At 40.0% G+C, this 21,389-nt stretch overlaps 1 protein-coding gene across 7 annotated transcripts in view; it reads left to right on the top strand.

Moving 5' to 3' along the window:
* Window positions 1-20,865, top strand: part of SPHKAP (SPHK1 interactor, AKAP domain containing) — a 196,497-nt gene extending 175,632 nt beyond the window's left edge. For 4 of the 7 annotated variants that reach the window (XM_050752094.1, XM_050752095.1, XM_050752096.1 and 1 more), the window contains 5 exons: window positions 6,669-6,854; window positions 8,731-8,817; window positions 11,323-11,375; window positions 11,465-11,649; window positions 18,962-20,865. In XM_050752094.1, the coding sequence (XP_050608051.1) occupies window positions 6,669-6,854; window positions 8,731-8,817; window positions 11,323-11,375; window positions 11,465-11,649; window positions 18,962-19,105 (655 nt within the window). In that variant the 3' untranslated portion in view covers window positions 19,106-20,865. The remainder of the gene's footprint in view (window positions 1-6,668; window positions 6,855-8,730; window positions 8,818-11,322; window positions 11,376-11,464; window positions 11,650-18,961) is intronic. The other 3 variants (XM_050752097.1, XM_050752099.1, XM_050752100.1) reach the window with 1 other exon arrangement.
* Window positions 20,866-21,389: the final 524 nt, after the last annotated feature.

Here is a 21,389-nt window from a genome sequence, read left to right on the forward strand (position 1 = left end):
AGAAAAGGGTTCATTTTTAGTCTTCTGTATGTGGATATTCAGTTTTTCCACACCATTTATTGAAGAGACTATCCTTCATTGTGTGTTTTTGGCACCTTTGTCAAAAATCAGTTGATTATAGATAGGTGGGCTTATTTCTGGACTCTCTATCCTATATCATTGGTCAATGTGTCTGTTTTTATGCCATTACCATCCTGTTTTAATTATTATTGCTTTGTAGTATATTTTGAAATCAGGAAATTCTGCCATTTGTGACAATATGAATGAACCTTGAGGATTTTATGTTAAATGAAACACGCCAAACACAGAGAGACAAATACAGTCTGATCTCACTTACGTATGGAATCTTTAAAAGTCAAACTCATAGAAGGAGAGAGTAAAATTATGATTTCCAGAGGCTGGGGACTGGGGGAAGTGGACAGAGAAAGGAAGATTCTTGTCAATAGGTAAAAAGCTACAGTTAGAAAGAACATGTTCTGGTGCTCTATTGCACAGAAAGGTGACTACAGTTAATAATAATGTATCATATATCTCAAAATAGCTAAAAGAGAAGGTTTTAAATGTTCTCATCAAAAATAAATAATAAATATTTGGCATGATGGATATTCTTATTACCCTGATTTAATTATTCCACAGTGTATACATATATCAAATTATCGTATTGTATCCCATACATAGATACAATTATTATTTGTCCATTAAAGATAATACAAAACTTGAAAAATGATCAAGAGACCTGAAGAGACCCTTCACCAAAGAACATGTACGGATAGCATCTAAGCATATAGAAAGATGCTCAACATTATGTCATTAGGGACTTGCAAATCAAAACAGATACCACCACATACGTATTAGAACCCCAAAATTCAAAATACTGACAAAACCAGATGCTGGCAAAGATGTGGAGCAACAGAAACTCATTCATTGCTGATTGGAATGCAAAATGAAGCAGCCACTTTTGAAGACATTTGGGGAGTGTTTTACAAAACTAGATACTCTTAGCATACAACCCAGCAATCCTGCTCCTTGGTATTTAGCCAAATACGTTGAACACTTATGCCCATATAAAAACCTGCACACAGATGTTTATAGTAGCTTTAGTTAGAATTGCCAAAACTTAGAAGCAACCAGGGATTCTTCAGTAGGTAAATGGATAAACTGTGGTACATCCAAACAATATAATTTTATTCAGCCCTAACAAAAAAGAACTATCAAGCCATGAAAAGATACAGAAGAATCTTAAATGCTTAAATGCATAGTATTAAATGTCAATTTTTTTTTTTTTTTTTTTTTTTGAGATGGAGTCTCACTCTGTCTCCCAGGCTGGAGTGCAGTGGTGCCATCTTGACTCACTGCAACCTCCACCTTGTGGGTTCAAGTGATTCTCCTACCTCAGCCTCCCAGGTAACTGGGACTACAGGCGCCCACCACCATGCCCGGCTAATTTTTTGTATATTTAGTAGAGATAGGGTTTCACCATGTTAGCCAGGATGGTCTCCATCTCCTGACCTCGTGATCCACCCGCCTCAGCTTCCCAAAGTGCTGGGACTACAGGCATGAACCACCACGCCCGGCCAAATAATTTTTGTACTTTTAGTAGAGATGAGGTTTCGCTATGTTGGCCAGGCTGGTCTCGAACTCCTGACCTCAGGTGATCTGCCCGCCTTGGCCTCCCAAAGTGCTGGAATTACAGGTGTGAGCCACCACACCTGGCCAAATGTTGCCAATCTTAAGATGCTGCATGCTATATAATTCCAACTATATGATATTCTGAAAAAGGCAAAACTATGGATAAATAAAAAGATCAGTGGTTGTCAGAGGTTAGAGGGCAGGAAGGATGAATAGGTAGAGCACAGAGGATTTTTAGGGCACTGAACTTATGCTGTATGATATTAGTCATTATACATTTGTTAACGCCTATAGAACATGCAACATCAAGAGTGAACCATGGCTGGGTACGGTAGCTCATGCCTGTAATCCCAGCACTTTGGGAGGCCGAGGCAGGTGGATCACAAGGTCAGGAGATCGAGACCAGGGTGAAACCCTGTCTCAACTAAAAAAAAAAAAAAAAAAAAAAAAAAAAAAAAAATTAGCCGGGCACGGTGGCACGCACCTGTTGTCCCAGCTACTCAGGAGACTGAGGCAGGAGAATGGCGTGAACCCGGGAGGTGGAGCTTGCAGTGAGCTGAGATCGCGCCACTGCACTCCAGCCTGGGCAACAGAGCAAGACTCCATCTCACCAAAAAAAAAAAAAAAAAAAGAGTGAACCCTAATGGAAATTACAGGCTAGATGGTCTCTAAAATCTCTGCCAACTCAGAGCTTAGATTCTGTGGTGGAATTTGCTATGACGTAGTCCTCTGAATCTCTGTGGAGGACATGTAAGATAAGAAGGAAGCCATCTGCATGCATCTGCACAACACCTCTATGCATTATTCACAAATGAGCAGAACTATACATTTCTCTCAAAAGAAAATGAAAACTAGTGTTGTGGATAACGATTACTCATTCTGAATTCCTAGTTATGTGACATGGAACGTGAGATTTACTTTAAATAGAGCATGAAATTAAGATAAAGTAAAATACACTAACAGACTCATTTTTTTTAATAAGGATGTTGGATGTCAATCACTGAGATTTAAGTTCTTTAGTAAGAAATAGCCTGGAATAAATGTTTCTAATAACAGGAGATTCTAACTTAGTAAGAAATTGGTCCAGGAAACGACTTTTTAACTAGGCAAATGAATGGTTTGGGAACCTTCTCCTTTGTATCTGGTCCTTGGCTCATTTGCACTGTGTTGGGAATACGTGTATTACTTCCATTTGTCATCAATGAACTTTTCTTTCATTTGAATTTAAGTCCATGCTGCCTCTTTGGCTGCACCATTCCCCTCCTTCCCCATTGCACGATTTGGAAAAATCTCAATATTTCAAAAAGAAAAAACCAAGCAAGGACCTTCTTTCACAAAGTGTTAGCAGCATAGCATACTAGAAATAACCACACCTTAATGCCAAACCTACCCAGAACGCTGTGAGAAGGACTGTCAGGAGCAAACATCCAAAACCTTTTGTAAAATTCCTGCAGTGGCGAGTTCACATACCAAAAAGGAGATTTTTAATCACACTCAAAAAGTTATGCATTTGAAACTCTGCTCTCTATATGAGAACTTTTTTAAATGTTTAAAATATAACCATTCTCAGAGAAGGGATAACAGTACTAATTCTAAGACTGAGGAAAATTATATAGACCTTTCTGTAACCAAATTGATTTTACTTTCAATGAAAGAGGCCACCTGTCTTAGGTTGTATTCCCCAGGAAAAGACTCTGAGAGGGAGAATTGCAGGCAGATAATTTGTCAGGGACTTCTCTGCAGAAATATGTGCATACACATGTAAGGAAGTGAGAAAGGCAAGATTGGCCAAGAGGAGAGGTCCTCCCCAAATGTGTTTGCAACTGAGGCCTTGGCACATCCTGCAGGAAACGCTGAAGATGGGATGGTCTGTCAGTTTTGATGCAAATGGAAGCAAGGAGTGGGCTTTTGTATCTCTGTATTAGCCAGACATTAGGATCCTCACTGGGAAAGGGTCTAACCTTGGCAAGGAATTCCTTCACTGAGGGTAATTCCCAGTGTGTATAGTCAGCAGCCTGTGTTCTCCACAGTCAGGGTACCATGGCCTGGAGTAAAGCATTCCAGCATCTACTAGATCAAGTGACTCTATTTTTATTGTCAATAGCAAAATATGCTGTTGCTTTTTGTTTGTAGTCATTTATGTCTGTTAATGTCAAAAACATAAATACTGTTAGTTTTTGATGACCCTGTAAATAGTCTGCAGACAAATTTCCATGAACATATTTACATTTCTGTACACTCGGAGTTTCCTGAGCAAAGGGCACTGACACCTGAATTAAAGGGTGATTGTATATTAACCCTAAAGGCCAGGCGCGGTGGTTCATGCCTGTAATCCCAGCATTTTGGGAGGCTCAGGAGTGCAGATCACTTGAGTTCGAGACCAGCCTGGCCAACATGGCAAAACCCATCTCTACTAAAAGTAAAAAAATTAGCCAGACGTGGTGATACATGCCTGTAATCCCAGCTACTTGGGAGGCTGAGGCAGGGGAATTGCTTATATCTGGGAGGTGTAGGTTGCAGCGAGCCAAGATCACGCTACTGCACTTCAGCCTGGGCAACAGAGCAAGACTTTGTCTCAAACAAACAAACAAACAAAAAACAACTATTAGCTTGCAAGTAGTGCAACATCTCAGATCTTTCACAGTTTACAACTTAACAAGTGGAGCTCTGTAGACTGAGAGTGTGGCTCTACTTATAAAACTAGATACTTTTAGCAATAACATATTCATCCAAAGAATAGTTTATGTATTCACAGCTCTGTTCTTAAAATACAAAAAAGTGCAAAAATTCTTAATAATGAATATTATATACACAAATAACTGTATGTACCAGAATGTGAGTCAGGAAGCTTTCCATTTCACCAAAAAGAAAGAAAAACAAATAGATTACTTCAACCATTCAAGGGAGAGAGCTCCAGCTAAGGAGATTGAGAAATGTTTTGGGGAGGTGGGAGTGTCTTGGCTGAGGCTTGAGGAGTAGTGAGAAGCAAAGATCAAAAAAGCGCGTTATTAGACTTATGATTCTTTAAAAAAGCATGTTATTAGACTTAATGAATTATATAATTTATTAATAAGGAGGAATACTTATTGGATACTTATATACAGGCACTAAGCCAAATGCATTAAATGAATTTTTTTCTAATTTATATCTTCCAAAAACCTTTATGAGATGTTATTACTTTTCTTGGAGAAATTTATTAACTTACCTAAGTTGAACAGGTGACAAGTCGTGGAACAGGAATCTACAGCAGTTGGATGGCAGAAAGTATGCTCAAAGCACACTTCTCCACCATTTGGTCAGAGGACTCAGCTAGGCGAAGGCTGGGAGGCAAGAAATCCCTGCATTTTTGAAAAACAGTAGATAGTTTTGTTTGTTTAGTAGTGATTAGGGTTGAGGCACATGAAACTTGGTAAGCAGGGGAAGGCCATGACATATAGAGTTTGGCTTCAGGAAGTTCCTGAAGGCTCCTCACGAGAGCAACCAACAATATGCTTTAGGAACTTTAATCTGGCACCAGGGTTAAGAAGGTTTTGAAAGTGGATGACTAGTTGAGGCACAACCGTTGGAAGGCTGGTGCAATATAGTCCTGGCAAGCACAAGTGGTGCAATGCCCACCGATCGCAAAACTCAACGTCTAAATGTCTAGTACCAACTCCTGTTTCAGGATAAGCCCTCCAATCTCACTGGGCTTCTGGATCTTCATCTACAGGAAGTCTTCCTTCGGAATCTGGAATTCTAGCAATTTAGAAAGACAAATTGAAACATTATGTTGGTGCAATAATTATTGAGGGTTTTGCCATTAAAAGTAATTGCAAAAACCGCAATTACTTTTGCACCAGCCTAATAATTTCATGAACACGGAGACAGGGATGAGTGAGTAAGTAAAAGATACTTTAGAGTTGGAACTGATTGAACATAGAAATTTATTGAATGTAAAGGGCAAAGAGAAGAAATTGGAAGACTGCAAGATTTTAAGCCTAGGCACTCAGAAAAGTCAATGGAAATAAGAAGCCCGGGAAGAGGGTGGGAAGGCAATTAGAATTCATTTTAGATCTATTGATTTCGAGATGTTAATGAGCTATGCAGAAGACCCACTGATAAAAGAGCCCCAGAATCTAGAAGAAGGATCCTGACTGGGATCCAGACTCGGAAGCTATTTTCGTAGACAGGCAAGGAGATTGCTTAGGAACTGACTGTGGAAAGGAGGACAGGAAATCAATCAGAGTCAGCTATAGCTACACTTAAAGGAAAAACAGAGAACTGGGTTCCAGGCAAGAAGGGATCAGAGACAGAAATTCACAGGAGGCCGGGGAGGAGAAGTTTCTAGAACAAAGGCCTGTCAGATCAAGGGTTAAATGCTCTGGAGAGCTCCTTGGTCTAAAAATTCAAGTGCTCAAAAGAGTGGTGCTGATATAAATCAGGGGTTTCAGAGGGATGAGATGGGGTAAAACACAGCACAAAATACAGTGCAAGTACAAAATACAGAGGATATGTATATCAAAATATAGAAGCATCTTGCTTTTTACCAAGTCAGTGCAAAATGACTTGGTAAAAATCACCAGAAACGGGGCAGGTATTTTTCTAATGATCCTCTTGCGTTAGAATCAACCAGGAGTGATGGATGAAAATGCAGATTTGTGGGCCTCCTTCCAGAAACGCTGAGTCATAATCTCTGGGGTGAATGCTTTGTGTGTCTTCTTTTTAAACACCATTGTTCCTCGATAATTCTTTTGTGTGTAGGCCAGGCTACATACATTCAACCTGTGTTTCAAATGATTGGAGGGAGTCAGTAGACAGAGATTAATAGAAGAGATGGAAAAGCTGGCTGATGGGGAGTAATCCTGAAAAGGCAAATGGTACCTGGAGAACCAGCAGAAGGATCAGCTCAGGGAGACTCTGCCTGTGTCCAGTGACATCCTGTTTATTGGGACTCTACAAAGTGGCTCTGTGAAGTTTCTGTGTGTGTGTGTGTGTGTGGGTGGGTGGGTGGGTGGGTGTGTGTGCTGCCTCTCTTGGTAATAATATCCTGCCCTCTACAGTGACAGCCTTGATGCCAGAGATGTACCACAGACTGAAGCCTCCACAGAAGCCAGAGCCCCCGATGAGTCCCCCAACCCTCCAAGCAGCAGTGAGGAGAGCACAGGCAGCTGGACACAGCTTGCCAATGAGGAGGACAACCCAGATGACACAAGTAGCTTTCTGCAGCTCAGTGAGCGATCCATGAGGTACCTGCTCTTCCCTTGACTTCCCAGGGAAATTGTTCTCAACACAGATTCTAAAAAAATACGCTTTAATGGTTCTCTGCAAAGGGTCTCTAATAAAGAGAGGAGGAGAGAACAAAAAAAAGGAAAGTTCCCACTATGTCAAGGTGCCTGCCTGTCATGATTTGTGTGCTGAGAGGTAACTTAACATCCAGTTATGGCTTAAATTTCATTGGCCGTGATTAAGAATGAGCTGCGTTCCCTTCCCTGCAAGCCCCAGCTAGTACATTCTGTGATAACAACTGAAATTTTTTTTCAATGGTGAGCTGCTTTTACACCTAGTGTGTTTGATGCTCTGCCTCTGGTTCGTTTGTATTTCAGATGCAACACAGGCTGGGTTTACACGAGGCAAGTGTTTCCACACTGTGTTCTATTGTTTGGCCTGACTGTTCCTCCCTCCATCTCCCCTGCCTCTGTATTGTTCCTCCCACAAAGCCAGAGAGGAGATTAGGAGACATCAGATCTGGAAGGGCTCAAGCCAATCAGGAGACTTTAACTAAAAACTATTCCCTGTTGAGGCGGAACCTCTAAAAGACTCCCTGTGTTTCTGCCCAAAATCTCATTTGATACCGGACCGCAGGCTTTGCACAGAGGCCAACTGGAAAATGGGATTGGCATCTGGGTGTATGTATGACTCTTGGAAAGTTTTATTTCTGGGAGTTTAGTCTGTTTCGACTTAACATTTCACAATGTTAAACGGTTTGTCAAAACTTCTAAAACTAGTGGAAAGTATTACAAGATAGAAACAAAAAGCAAAGAGAACTCGAATCTTTGGACTCAACAGTAAGGTTTACAGGGTTGATTACCTCCAGTGCAATTTTGAGTCATCAGGTTTCAATATGTGAATATATCTGATGTCCCCCTCAAAAGCTAAGACAAGAATTTAAAATTGAAGGCATCCAGTTGATATTTTCTACTCTTAGAGTACCATCTACTCTTGGTATATTCAGGAGAAAACTGTCCCACTACACGATGCACCACCACTCACCCTTTGAAAGCCTTGCTTGAAAAAGATGTCACTGGAAACAGAGAAGGTGTGAGGAGACTGAGTGGTTTGGTAAAATTGGCTATATTTCATTTCACAAGCACAAACAGAGCCTAAAAATTGGCTCAACTTTGCTGTGTTTCAGTCAGTAAGTTCCAGGCTAGTAACTAGACCATATGTTGATTGTGCAGCCTATGAAAATGATGCAATCTGGGTCCTCCTTCTCTACAATAAAAAAGGTACCAGGTGTTGCTCTTTCTTGAAGATTGTAAGATAAAGGACCAATAAAACATTGACACTGCCCAGCTTTGTACTTGGGGTTCTGTAGTCTCATAGGAAAATAACAAGCCAGATGCTTAGCCTATGAAATCCTATGGAATGTCCCTGAGAAAATCCCCCAAATGGCAAAGGGAGAACATGAGTCCACTGGTTTCTGTCAAAACTGGTTTCTGCCAGCCCATGTTTTCAGAAGTTCCTTCATCTCTGCAGGTGTCCCCAGCAGCAAGAAATCTCTTGCCAATAGATAAATACCTTCGCTGCAACTAGAATGAAGAAATGAGGCATACTGATGGTTATCCCCTGGGTGTGATCTACCAGCTGTGATACCACTCCAACTTAGTATTGTTCACAAATTATTAGTAGTATTATTAGTATCTGCTGAGCCTGTTAGGCTTATGTCTCATTATGATTTCTCTTAATTTGGTCAGAAATAAATATTAATTGAGGTGTCCTAGGCACAAAGCGATATTCTTCTGGGGACCAAAGGAAGGAGCTTGTACAACAATGGAACATCACTGTCAGCAGCATGTTAGGGGCTGGAGACGGGCATTAATATGTAAACTTTTGCTTTGTCAGCAATGGCAACAGTAGTGCCACTAGCAGTCTTGGCATTATGGACCTGGACATTTATCAGGAAAGCATGCCATCTTCTCCCATGATTAAGTAAGTAGCCACTGAGATGCAGTGATTGTGAGACCACTACTCCAATTCCATCTGGCAATCCATTTTGATCATTCAGGGTGTGCCCAACCACTGACCTCATCGTGTCTGTACTGCTGTGGTTCCATGTCACTGGAGCAAGAATTCAAGCCTAGAATAGGCCCTGCCCTGCCACCACCTGCTTTCTGGGTTTCAAATCTGCCCCCTGTGGAATAATTATTTCAGATAAAACTTATCAATATAATCTGAAGTGTATGTCATTTTACCTACCTAGAAACAGAAGCAAAAATCCATTTAAATTATACCATGCCAACTAAAGAAGACTACTCAATAGTCTTCACTGTGAAACATCATCACTTCAGTAAAATCAAATGTGAATGGCTTTTCCTTTACATGTAGAAACCTGGGATTATCACTACTAAATGTGTCTAATATTAAATGGTTGTCATGATGGATATGTGTCATTCTCACCCAGTGACTATGCTCTCCACAATATGGGGACTTCCTTAAGACCAAAGGAAAAAAGGACTTAGAGAAGGACGAGTACTTCTAGGAAGTACATGCATCCTAAAATATGCCGCAGAAAGAGAGGGCAACATGAGGTCAGGACTACTTCTAGAATATGTGGTTATTCTGGAAAATTTAAATGATCGAAATCTATTTTTGACCATTCTGATTTAGCTTATGATTTGGAGATTTCTGAAATTTCAGAACAATGATAAATAAGTGTAGGCTAAAGTTGCTCCCTGACCTATTTTCTCCATCACTATCTATAACTACAGCACTCTTATTTCACCATTTAACCTGGTGTGTTCCTCAGTGATTGAGGGTGACGGTGCATCTTTTGTTGCTCCACACAGCCATTATTCAGTGGAGATGAACGTACACATTATCTTGTTTTTTTGTTTTGTTTTGTTTTAAGGAGAAACCAAAAACCAAAACAAACAAACAAAAACTACCTTGGGGTAAATTTATTTTTCTCTTTCAGGAAACATTTATTTAGCTACTTTTCCCAACTTTCTCTGCAGTATGAGCCTATGAGCCTATGACCCCAGGGAAAATCTGTATTCTAAGAAAGCCAAGAAATCACCTCCATGGTCAGCATCCAAAAGAGCAGAAACTGTGCCTCCCATTTGTCATACCCCCAATGTCACTTGCATAGAGATCTAGAAGAAAATCTAGATCCTTGAAAAATTAACATTTCTGCAAATAAATATGTATGAATGAAAGAATTACTATACTCTTTCTCTTAACATCAGGAATGCAATGGAATTTTTCAACCATATCTTAGCAGTAACAGAATGAGAGAATTGTCTAACATCAAACAACACATTTTTAAGGGCTCCTGTACTCCAATTTCTAGACACGACAAAAATATAGGACAACCACAGGCTTCCCAGGATAGCCACTTCCTTTCAGCTGCTGGCCATATGTTCTTACTTTAGAAACATTTACCAAGTCCTCCCACTACGTGCAAGGCTCTGTAATAAGTACACACCGTATGAAAACACCTCCGATATTGAACTCTACCGTATCTAATGAAACACTTCAGTTATGAGTCCCTCATTCTAAACCACCCAGCCTACTACACTTCCCCAATAAAAAGAAAGAAAAAGAAAATTTTTAATTGAGATATTTTTCTGTCAAATGTAAGTTCTGCAGTTTGTTGATTGTCTTTTTTCTTTTTCTTTTTTTTTTTTTTTGAGATGGAGTCTTGCTCTGTCGCCCAGGCTGGAGTGCAGTGGCGTGATCTCAGCTCACTGCAAACTCCGCCTCCTGAGTTCACGCCATTCTCCTGCCTCAGCCTCCTGAGTAGCTGGGACTACAGGTGCCCGCCACCACGCCCGGCTGATTTTTTGTATTTTCGGTAGAGACGGGGTTTCACCATGTTAGTCAGGATGGTCTCGATCTCCTGACCTTGTGATCCGCCCGCCTCAGCCTCCCAAAGTGCTGGGATTACAGGCATGAGCCACCACACCCAGCCGGTTGTCTTTTTTCTTATTTCAGATCAAAGAACCATATACCTGTAAAATTATTTTTTAAATAAAATAAAAGCTAGGTTGCTATTGTAGTATAGGAAAAAAAAAACAGTGACAAGATGGGAACATATGATTCATTAACATGAAAGTAAAATGCGGAAGAATAAATCTCCAAATCAGAACAGTTGCCCACAAAATCTCTCTTTGATTGTTTAAACCTATGAAGGTTTATGGTAAGGAGGTTGAAGAGAAGAGGATGCATCTCTCAGTCTCCCACACCAGCTATCCTAACTAAAGTAACTTGAGTTATCTGGCCTGTTGTTGTTGGAGGAGGACATTTATTGCAGACCCAGTGATCCTACATAATAGCCACATTGGTATTTTCCCAGCATTACTCCACTCTACAAAAACAATAAATCCAGAATGAACTTCAGAAGCCTTTAGATCAGTAAGACCCATCGCCTCATCTTTCATTTACAGCTTATTCTTCTAAACATTACCAATCATATACTGTTGTTTTCTCCCAAAGTGAATTACTAGAAGAAAAGGAGATTCTTAAAGGACAGTCAGAAAGCGTAGAGGGTAAGCCACCTTCCCATACTTTTGACACACAATTGCCTGGGCTCTCCCTTTGGAAAGAGGGATAAGGCTGTGGTTGTGTCTGTGCCCAGCGCCTGCATCTGGACTGCCCATGGGAACAGCCAGCCCCCAGAGGAGCCTGCTGGTGATCAACTTTGACCTGGAGCCAGAGTGTCCGGATGCCGAGCTCCGAGCCACCCTGCAGTGGATAGCTGCCTCTGAACTTGGGATTCCCACCATCTACTTTAAGAAGTCTCAGGAAAACAGAATTGAAAAGGTATCATGTTCCAGGTTTGGGTATCAATGAAGCTTTGTGTTTTTATCACCACTGGAAACTCAGTAAATGCTCAGTAAATGCCCTATTTCCATTTGAATTATTTGATGCTGACTGTTCTTGACCTTAAAATTGTAGCTAGAACATTGAAATCTTCCACCTGTGTAAATATAATATAATTAGCATTTCTTTGATCCTTACTTTGTCTTGGCTAGTAGGTGGTTGTGAGAAAAGCAAATTGGGGGGTTGGGAACTTTTTTAGAGTCTCTTAGTTTTTGGTGTTTTCTTGCTCTGGGACAAACTTCTTCATAGCACTCCTTTAAATAAAAGAAAGAAAGAAGAACCTGATATATAACAGAAACCAAAGTAAAGCCACATTGACATCTAAAACAAGCCAAGAGAAGGCATTTTTAATTCCCTTCCAAACAGATTTGCATTAGGAAGACTTTTTATTTATTATTCTCCACCTACCAGAAATATAAAGCTAGGCAAGCGATCCTTGGCCAACATCAAAATTAATAGTAACTATCACTCTAATTCTATATCTGTAACTGTGGTAGAATCTTAGCTATTAAGAGTAAGGCATGAATCTGTCTGCCAATGTCTTCAAGCTCAATTTTCCATAGTTTAAAAGTAGACTCGTTTTAAAAGATTTCAAATTAATAATAACATATTAGTTTTCTATTGCTGTGTAACAAACTGCCACAAATTTACCAGCTTAAAACAGCACTCAGCTCCATAGGCCTGAAGTTAGGGTGAGTTCCATTGTAATCTTTGCTTTAGGTTTTACAAGGCGGAAATGAAGGCATTAGCCTGACTAGGCACTTATCCAGAAGTTCCAGGGAACAGAAGGAGTCCAAGCTCCTTCAGGTTGTTGTGCTAACTCAGTTTCAGGTGGTTGTAGGACTGAGGTCCTGTTTCCCTGCTGGCTGTCAGCAGAGGGCCGCTCTCAGCTCCCAGAGCCACCCACATTCCCTGTCACATGGCTCCTTTATGTCCTTTTGGTATCAATCTCTCTGATACCTCAGCCACCAGCCAGAAAAAGCTCTGTCTTTAAAGAGTTTGTGTGATTAGGCCAGGTGCAGTGGCTCATGCCTATAATCCCAGCCGTTTGGGAGGCTGAGGTGGGCAGATCACCTGAGGTCAGGAGTTCAAGACCAGCCTGCAACATGGTGAAACCACATCTCTACTTAAAAAAAAAAAAAAAAAAATAGCCAGGTGTGATGGCAGGTACCTGTAATCCTAGCTACTCAGGGGGCTGAGACAGGAGAATTGCTTGAACCCAGGAGGTGGAGGTTGCAGTGAGCCAAGATTTCACCACTGCACTCCATCCTGGCATCCTGGTGGCAGACTGAGACTTGAGACTTTGTCTCAAAAAAAAAAAAAAAAAAAGAATATGTGTTATTAGATTATAATCACCAGATAGGTTTCTGATTAACTCAAAGGTAACTGATAAATCCTTTTTGCCATGTAAGGTAGCGTAATAAGGGTATGATATCTCATCTTATTCATAGTCCCAGGGATTAGGGTGAAAAACCTTGAGTACTGTTTTAGGATCCTGCCTATCAAGCCACCGGGTAGGATTTTCATGTCTTGTTGTCACAAGGTGCCTCCATGTGCCTCATCCTACTTGCTTCTCAACAAGCCTGTGAAAAAACAGAACAGATATTATTGTCCCTTTTTGACTAAGGAGCAAATCAGGTACATGAACGATTTCCCAGGCCAAGTCCCTGCACCCTGCTTTCTCCATAAAATACTTCTCAGTAGTTCTTTATTTTAAAAGGACCTTTCTCAAGTTAAATGACCTTGGGCTTACAATCTGGATTTTTTTTAACTGTGTAATTGCATTTTAATTATCTGTGCCAAAATCTAGCAGTCTGAAATGGAATGTTCTTTACCTTCTTGCCCCTGCTTACGGTAGTTAGAGCAGCTTCTCTATTTCTGCATCACGAGTCCATGGGATCGACTATAGGAAAAATTGAAAAGGAGATCTAATTCACTGTTCATACCCTCTCTCACTTCAACCTTTTACCAACTGGTAATTAATACGTCCTTTCATGCCTATGCCTGCCTGCTGTTATACCCAAAATTATTCTAGGCACCTTGCTATACTTGTCATACCTTCATTTACAAGGTGTTGAGCGGTTCACTACTTGATAAATTCTCCTCCAACCTTACCACTCAGCTGCAAAGGGTGCAATAAAAAAACACAATCACATGTGAGCCTACGCCCATGCCATACACTGTCCCAAAGACCCTCTTCTATATAGAGGAGAGAAAAGCATTCTCAGGAATACATTCCCAAGCTCATGGGAAAATGAAAGATGAGCTGGTTCCAGCTCTATCGCCTGCCACTTACTGAATAAGAGTATGACATGGTAGATTTTTAGGTGGTACCTTAATGGAATAGATGTTTATACAATGTATCTTCTTGAAGAAACAATGTTATATGAATATATGTCTCAGAAATCCCCCGTCGGTGCAAGGGTAAGAGGTGTCTCACAAACACCTGGGTTACATAAATCATGCCCTGACTTGGTATTTGTTTATCCCAACCTGATTTTCAATTCTCAAAGAGAATACTTCTTTTTGGATATAACTCTTTTTCTGAGAAAATAGACATTCCGCTAACGTTATTAAGAAGGATATTAAATGATATTTCACTCATTCAATTAGCACCAGCCCAAGAACTTTAATTCTAAATAATGTAATTTTAGGAATAAAATCTTCTAATTTTTTTTGAGTCATCTAAGATTCTCTCCAAAGTCCATTATATCATTCTTATGCCTTTGCATCCTCATAACTTAGCTACCACTTATGAGTGAGAACATACAATGTTAGGTTTTCCACTCCTGAGTTACTTCACTTAGAATAATAGTCTCCAATTTGATGGTATTGACTTTTGACTTAACTTTGCAGATACGAAGACAAAAAAACTACAGTTAAGGTTATTAGTTTCAAAGAAACTCATCGCAAAGGAAGGGGAAAATTAGGAAGAATTCAATACTGAGGCGCTTCATCTGTAATCATAATAAAGTGCCTTGAACTGATTTCTTTAGTCAGATTTAGTGCGTGTTAGAGTAACACAGGGAGGTTTTACAAACTCCAGTGCTCCAATCAATTAGATCAGAATCTTCTCCGGCAATGCTGCCCAGGCATCAGGGTTTTGTAAAGGTGCCTGGGGTTCCAGGGTGCAGCCAAGGCTAAGGCTGGTAGCTCTACGGGCCTTAATTGCAGGAGCAATATAAGAACCAACTCTCTTATGCTTAATGCAATCTAATTCTGCCTTGGAGCAAAAGGATGTAGTTGCTTTCAGAAACCTAAGTTGAATGTTTCCAAAAAATTATACAACTTGCAACAACTCCCATAGATTTCATGATACAATTTTGTAAACAATTAATCTAATTTATTAAATGCACCTGAGAATATAAAAACTATCTCCTATGTGATTCTTTTCTTCAAACGAGTCTACAGATGATAGAATGTAAATTCTTCTAGTTTCCTAAGACAAAACCTTCGAAATGCCAACTATGATTTAAGGGAAGGGAACCTCATTATTACTGATTGTGAAATGGCAGAAAATGAAATATTTTCATTTTTATTTTTCAATACCATTGAAAGAAAAACTCAGATCCTGACATGCTAAAGCTGATTGTGAAAATACCCAGGCAATAGCATGAACAGACACAACGAGAGCTCTAGGAATTGCTGCTGAGTAGGACGTGGTTTTAAAATTTCAGCCCAGTAAAGAACTAGAATGTCCTTTTCTGACTTCTTCACAATCATTTTTCATTCTTACCTTTTTTTAATGGAAGAAAAGAAAACATGAGATCTTCTTGCTCATCAGCCCCAAAGATGTTTCCAGGTCTCAATATCCAAGATTAAGTCATCATAGCCTCAGAGCATGCTCTGTGTAGTGGGGCCAGACCATTGTTAAATGCCACTTTTTTGGGATATCAGCCTGGACTTAGAAATCATGACAGATTCCAGCTTGTGACCACACCACAAACTATACGCAGAGTGGCCTAGCTGGTGGGTTATTTTGACAAGTTTGGAGAGATTGTCCTTCACAGGCCCCAAATAGATGGAAAGAAGCTGGTGTTAGGGCTTCTGGAAAAGTATGAGGCAGGGAGAATTCTGGGAAAATATTGGCATCTGCTCCAAAGCTTTGATTCTTCCCCCACCCAGACAGTGACTCAGAGATAAAAGCTGGGGATAAGGTGGTGGTCCCGTGAGCCACGGTTTACAGAAAGGAGCCAAGGCAAATGTCATGTTTTCATCGATGGAATCTTTTCAGACTTGCTAAGTGAAAGGAGACACCAAGACTACTGGGGATGCTTTGGCGAAATCTCGAGAAACAAATCAACAACCTGTGAGCCTCTCCCAGTGAGACCTCAGAAATTCAATGTCCCCACCTTCTGCACTAGGAGCTCTACTTTCTAGATTTCCAGTAAGAGCTGGAGAGTGAGGAAAAGCCTGCTTAGTGGAATCACACAAAAGCTGTCATTTTAGCCTTTCTCCCCTTTATTCCCTTCAAGACCACTATTCCAAAGCCACATGTCATCATCCCTTTGTTGAATCGAAATCGTGGCTTGGATCTTACATACACTCTTAGATAATAAGTAACAGCTCACAAAATTATTTTTATGTATCTCCATAAATCACTAATAGCTGCTTGAAATGTTTCCCTTCCCAAAAGTATTTTCATCATTAGCAAAGCCTTAACCTAAAGGGTTTGCACTCTGTTCCTAAAATGTCAAGAATCAGATGGACAAGAAGCTCAGAAGGATGGTGAGAGGTCCCAGGCAATGAATACTTTCTTTTAAATTTTTTCTTTCTTTCTTTCTTTCCATTTTTTTTTTTTTGAGATGGAGTCTCACTCTGTCACCCAGGCTGAAGTGCAGTGGTGAGATCTCAGCTCACTGCAACTTCTGCCTCCCGGGTTCAAGCGATTCTCCCACTTCAGCCCCCTGAGCAGCTGTGATTACTGGTGCACGTCACCGCGCCTGGTTAATTTTTGTATGTTTAATAGAGATGGGGTTTTCACCACATTGGTCAGGTTAGTCTCGAACTCCTGACCTCGTGATCAACCCACCTCGGCCTCCCAAAGTACTGGGATTACAGGCATGAGCCACCGCACCCGGCCTCTCTGAAATTCTAATACTGAGACTGATGGGAGTGAATGAGCTGGCTCACCATGGCTGCTACCATGAGCATGAAGCAGCCCCACATCTCACCCCCACAACGTATATGCCCACTCAGTCACCACGTGACAAGAAACATGCCCCATGACCAGCTTTTATTTTGCCGCATGCCCACCACTCTCCCACTCCAGGCTCTGTTCAGCCTTTTCCTAGATCTATAACCTCCAATCATTTTCGAGGAACGTTCTTGCAGTAGAAAATTATTGAGCAACAGCCTCAAGAGATGCATGTTTAAATTATATTTATGTGAAAATACATGACCCAAAACTCAAGACTGAATACTTAGTGAAAGTTCATCCTCAATGATGCTAAACGTTTATCCATATTCCAAACAGCCTTCTTGAGATCTTTGAATGTATTTGACTCACGCTTGGTCTTGCATCCCTTCTGTCATTCAGCAAATATGCATGGAGCACCTACTATGTGCAGGCATGAGATATGAAAAGATGGCTAAGATGTTGTCCTTCTGCTGGGAGATCACTGTCTGTGGTTACCATCTGCCTTCCATCTGTCTCCCTTTTCACAACATCCTAAAACTCCTTAAGACAATGTTTATGTTTCCAGGTATTAAAAATTAAGGATGTCATTTTCCAGCCTAGGAAATTGCTTTATTTTGATTCAGCCAATACAAGCCAAATGAGTACAATAAAGCACTGATTACTGTCACTGTGCAAATGGTTGGTACCATCACAGCTGGGAGAAGAAACATCATTTAACAGCGGATCTTTATGAGACAACTTCTCAGTAATTGAAATGAATTAACATACTCAAACTGGAAAGAAATTAGCATTCCAGTTCCTGGCTGATCTCTGAAGTCTGAGCAAACAAATACCAAAAAAAAAAAAAAAAAAGAAAAGAAAAGAAATTTAATTTTTAAAAATCCTAGAAAAAAAAAATCAAAGAAATAGTAACTGAACCACAATCCTCATCTTTTTAGCAAATAAAGCTCTCTTCCTCATAAAACTGCCAAATTTCCAGCCTATTTTTTCTCCTAGTGCTCCAAGTAAATATCAAGAACATAGAATTTACTTATCCATATTCCAAACAGTCTTCTTGAGATCTTTGAATATATTTGACTCACACTTGGTCTTGCATCCCTTCTGTTGTTCAGCAAATATGCATGGAGCACCTACTATGTGTAGGCACATAGTTATTCTGCCACCAAAATGCAGAAAGTTACGGTGGTAGAAAGAGCATTGGACGGAAGCGTTAGAAGACCACGATCCTACTGACTACTTTTCATCTTCCAAGCCCACATCTTTTTCATTGCAAATGCTCACATCATAGAGTTGTGACGGAACTGAATGAGATTCCACGTGTTAAAATATTTCCTGTAGTTCCTGGCTTTCATGACATCTTTCCTCAAGAAAGTACCTAAGAAATTAGAGAGTCCTTCACACTGGACTTCATCAGTTCTATGAAGAGAACCACTTATAATTATTTCCCCATTTTTCCTCCCTTCAAGCCCTCAATTTCACTTGCAGTCCAGACTTTCTCTCTAGGTTGTGGCCGATAGAACTGGTACCAATCACCAGGTGACAAATCTAAGGTGTTTCCTCCATCTTTCCTGATCCTGTGGCTGTGGAAAGCCAGACTTTCCTGGTCCTTCATCTTAGCCTGGAGGGTGAGGGAGTTGCTTCTCAGGATGGAATGAGAAACCAACAGGTGGTCCTGCTTCAAAGTTTACCACTTGATTTATTTGGCCTAAATTTACACACCCAATGAGATCTTATTTGTGATAGAAATAGAAGGGACTGGGAGCTGTAATACACAGTCCTATTACAGAAAGTCTAACCCAGAAAAAAGCAGACCCCAGAAAACACTAAATATCTAAAAGACTGGCTCTTAAAAAAAAGAATTAGTCTCATTCCATCTAATCCTCTGCAATCAGTGAATGGCAAACTGCTGTGAAAAAAAAAAAAGCAGTTGATGAAGTTGGTAATAATCTGGAATCTTTAAAAAGAAAATAGATTATCCTGGAAAACAGTCCTCTGACACTAGAGACATTTAAATAGGGACTGGAGAGCCATTGGCTTTGCGAGGGTGGTTGAATGAGGTGGCTTTCAGGGCCCTCTATGCTCTGTGAGCCCTAACTCTCTGTTTTATTTTAGTTTCTAGATGTCGTGCGGCTGGTTCATCAGAAGTCCTGGAAAGTGGGCGATATCTTCCATGCAGTTGTCCAGTACTGCAAAATGTATGAGGAGCAGAAGGATGGGAGACTGAGTCTGTTTGACTGGCTCTTGGAACTGGGATAAGGCAGTCTGCCCTATAGAGCATTCCTTCCCTTTATTCAGCTTAGATTACAGTGGTTTGTTCTAAATGCTCTAAACATTCTCAAAACATCACATCACATTAGCAGAGCTATAAAAAAAAAAATCTGCTACTCAAATCCACTGCATACAGAATAAATCGGAGGAAAAGCAAAATATAGGTCTGTCCAAATTCATACAACTTGTGGGTGAGTTCCAAAGAGCTTGGATTAGAAGGACTGGACAAAGAGAAGTTTCAATGGGGCCCAAATTAGAAGGCTTATAATGAGACCCAGTCTCCAGGAAAACAACGCTCACATATGTTTAATCATATAAAATGATTTGTAATATCTCTAATTAACAAACTCAGTGGTCAAAATAATTTTTAAAAGTATTCTGTAACCTATATTTTCCTTTTTCTGATTATGTTAAGGGGCTGCCAGCCCAGGGAAATACTTAAGATATGAGTGAGAAATCCCCAGGCTTTTATACAAAAGATTTCCACTTTCAAACCAATGTCAGTGGACACTGATAAAAGGATAGCAGCGTCCTCTACTGAGGTGATTTCATTTATTCCCTGCAGCCCACTGATAAATATCCCACTTCTCCCAAATAGTGTCTGGGCTCCCAGCTAAGCAGAAAACTAGTGTCAATTGGCATTCAACTGAAGAAGAGGAAAATCAAAGATTGTCTTGTTTCCATCCCTGTATTACTTGGGTAACATGATCACATAATTCTTATCCTAACAGAAAGCTCTCATATTAAAAAAAAAAAAAAAAAAAAAAAAAAGTCTTTTCAGATAAAATCTGCTTGTGTCTTGAATAATATGACAAACTTCCACTTTATTTTATTGTAAATTATAAAGAGATTATTGTCTTAAATAATATATTGAGTTAGCTTCGAGCTTCCTAACTTATGAAGAGATTGTTGTCTAAAGTCACATATTGACATTGAGCTCATGGTTTGTTTCATCACGTGTGTGCTGGTAGCTGTACAGCAGACACGCCACTCCAATGACATTTTTAATGACAGAAGCAGGGTAATGGTCTCATATTTGACATGATCAGTTAGGATCATAGACTTTCCCTGACTCGTGGATATTAGCCTTGAATTGGGAGAAAAGAAGATTTTGTCACATTTTAGTTATTTTAATAACAGAGATTTACTCTTTTGAAAAATAAAGGTATCTAATGTCCCTTAATAAGTCTTCTTTCCTTCCAAATAATGACCTACACGGACTTTTATTTTCTTGATCAAAGAGGTGTTTATTAAGGATTTCTGGATATACTATACTTTTACTCTATTTTTCAAGATCACAAAGTAATTTTAAATGTCAACAGGTTCTCATACATGAATGCTGGCCTCACCTGCTCTATCAGCCACATTTTGAAATGCAAAGAAAGCTCCCTTGTAAGCCATCCTTCCTTCCCCACTCCCATCCTAGGATAGTTGCCCAGTGCTCATTAGGCATTTATTATTGAAATAGTCCAAATTTAGGTTATTATGCTTAATTTGACACATTAACCAAATGCCCAGTTTTAAAATATATCCATCAATTCATGCTGAAATGTGCTTCTTTGTGCTATCAAATGGAATAGAATACACTTATTTTTTAAACAATCCCAGAATATTGTGTGTAGACTTTTGTTGTGCTTGAATAAACGTTCACTTATCTTACAAAGCACAAATACTGGATTGTAACCATGTGATGAAGTTATCTATGTTGTACCTCACGTTGCAAATTAATCAATAAATCTCTGTTGTCAGATTGTCGATTATTTTTTCTGCAAGAGCTTTAAGCACCTCATAGGAAAAACAGTCACGGTACAATTGGATAAAGGCCTATATATCCCTTAGGAAAGTTTTGTTGTCCTGCTTTCATTTATTGGAAAACATAAATGTTCTTGGCTTCATTTGTTAAAATCAGTAATATTCATGGAAATCAGTTTCTCAAACTTGGCACTATTGACATTTGGGACCACATCATTCTTTGTTGCAAAGGGTTATCCTGAATATTGTGACATGTTTAGCAACATCCCTGGCCTCTACCCACTAGATGCTAGTAACCACCCCCTCACAGTTATGATAACCAAAAATATTCCCAGCCTTGCCAAATGTCCCCTGGAGGCCAAAATCATCACTGGTTGAGGACCACTGTTGTCAAGAATGCATTGAAGGATCAGGGCCTGAGTCTCTATGAGGTCTTAAAGGAGGAGGTGCCTTCAGCCATCTAGGGAATCCCCATAAGGAGCCTGAAAACTGGGTATTTCCCTACCCAAGACCCATAGAG

The sequence above is a fragment of the Macaca thibetana genome, chromosome 12, assembly GCF_024542745.1.
Source record: "Macaca thibetana thibetana isolate TM-01 chromosome 12, ASM2454274v1, whole genome shotgun sequence".
NCBI classification, from domain to species: Eukaryota; Metazoa; Chordata; class Mammalia; order Primates; family Cercopithecidae; genus Macaca; species Macaca thibetana.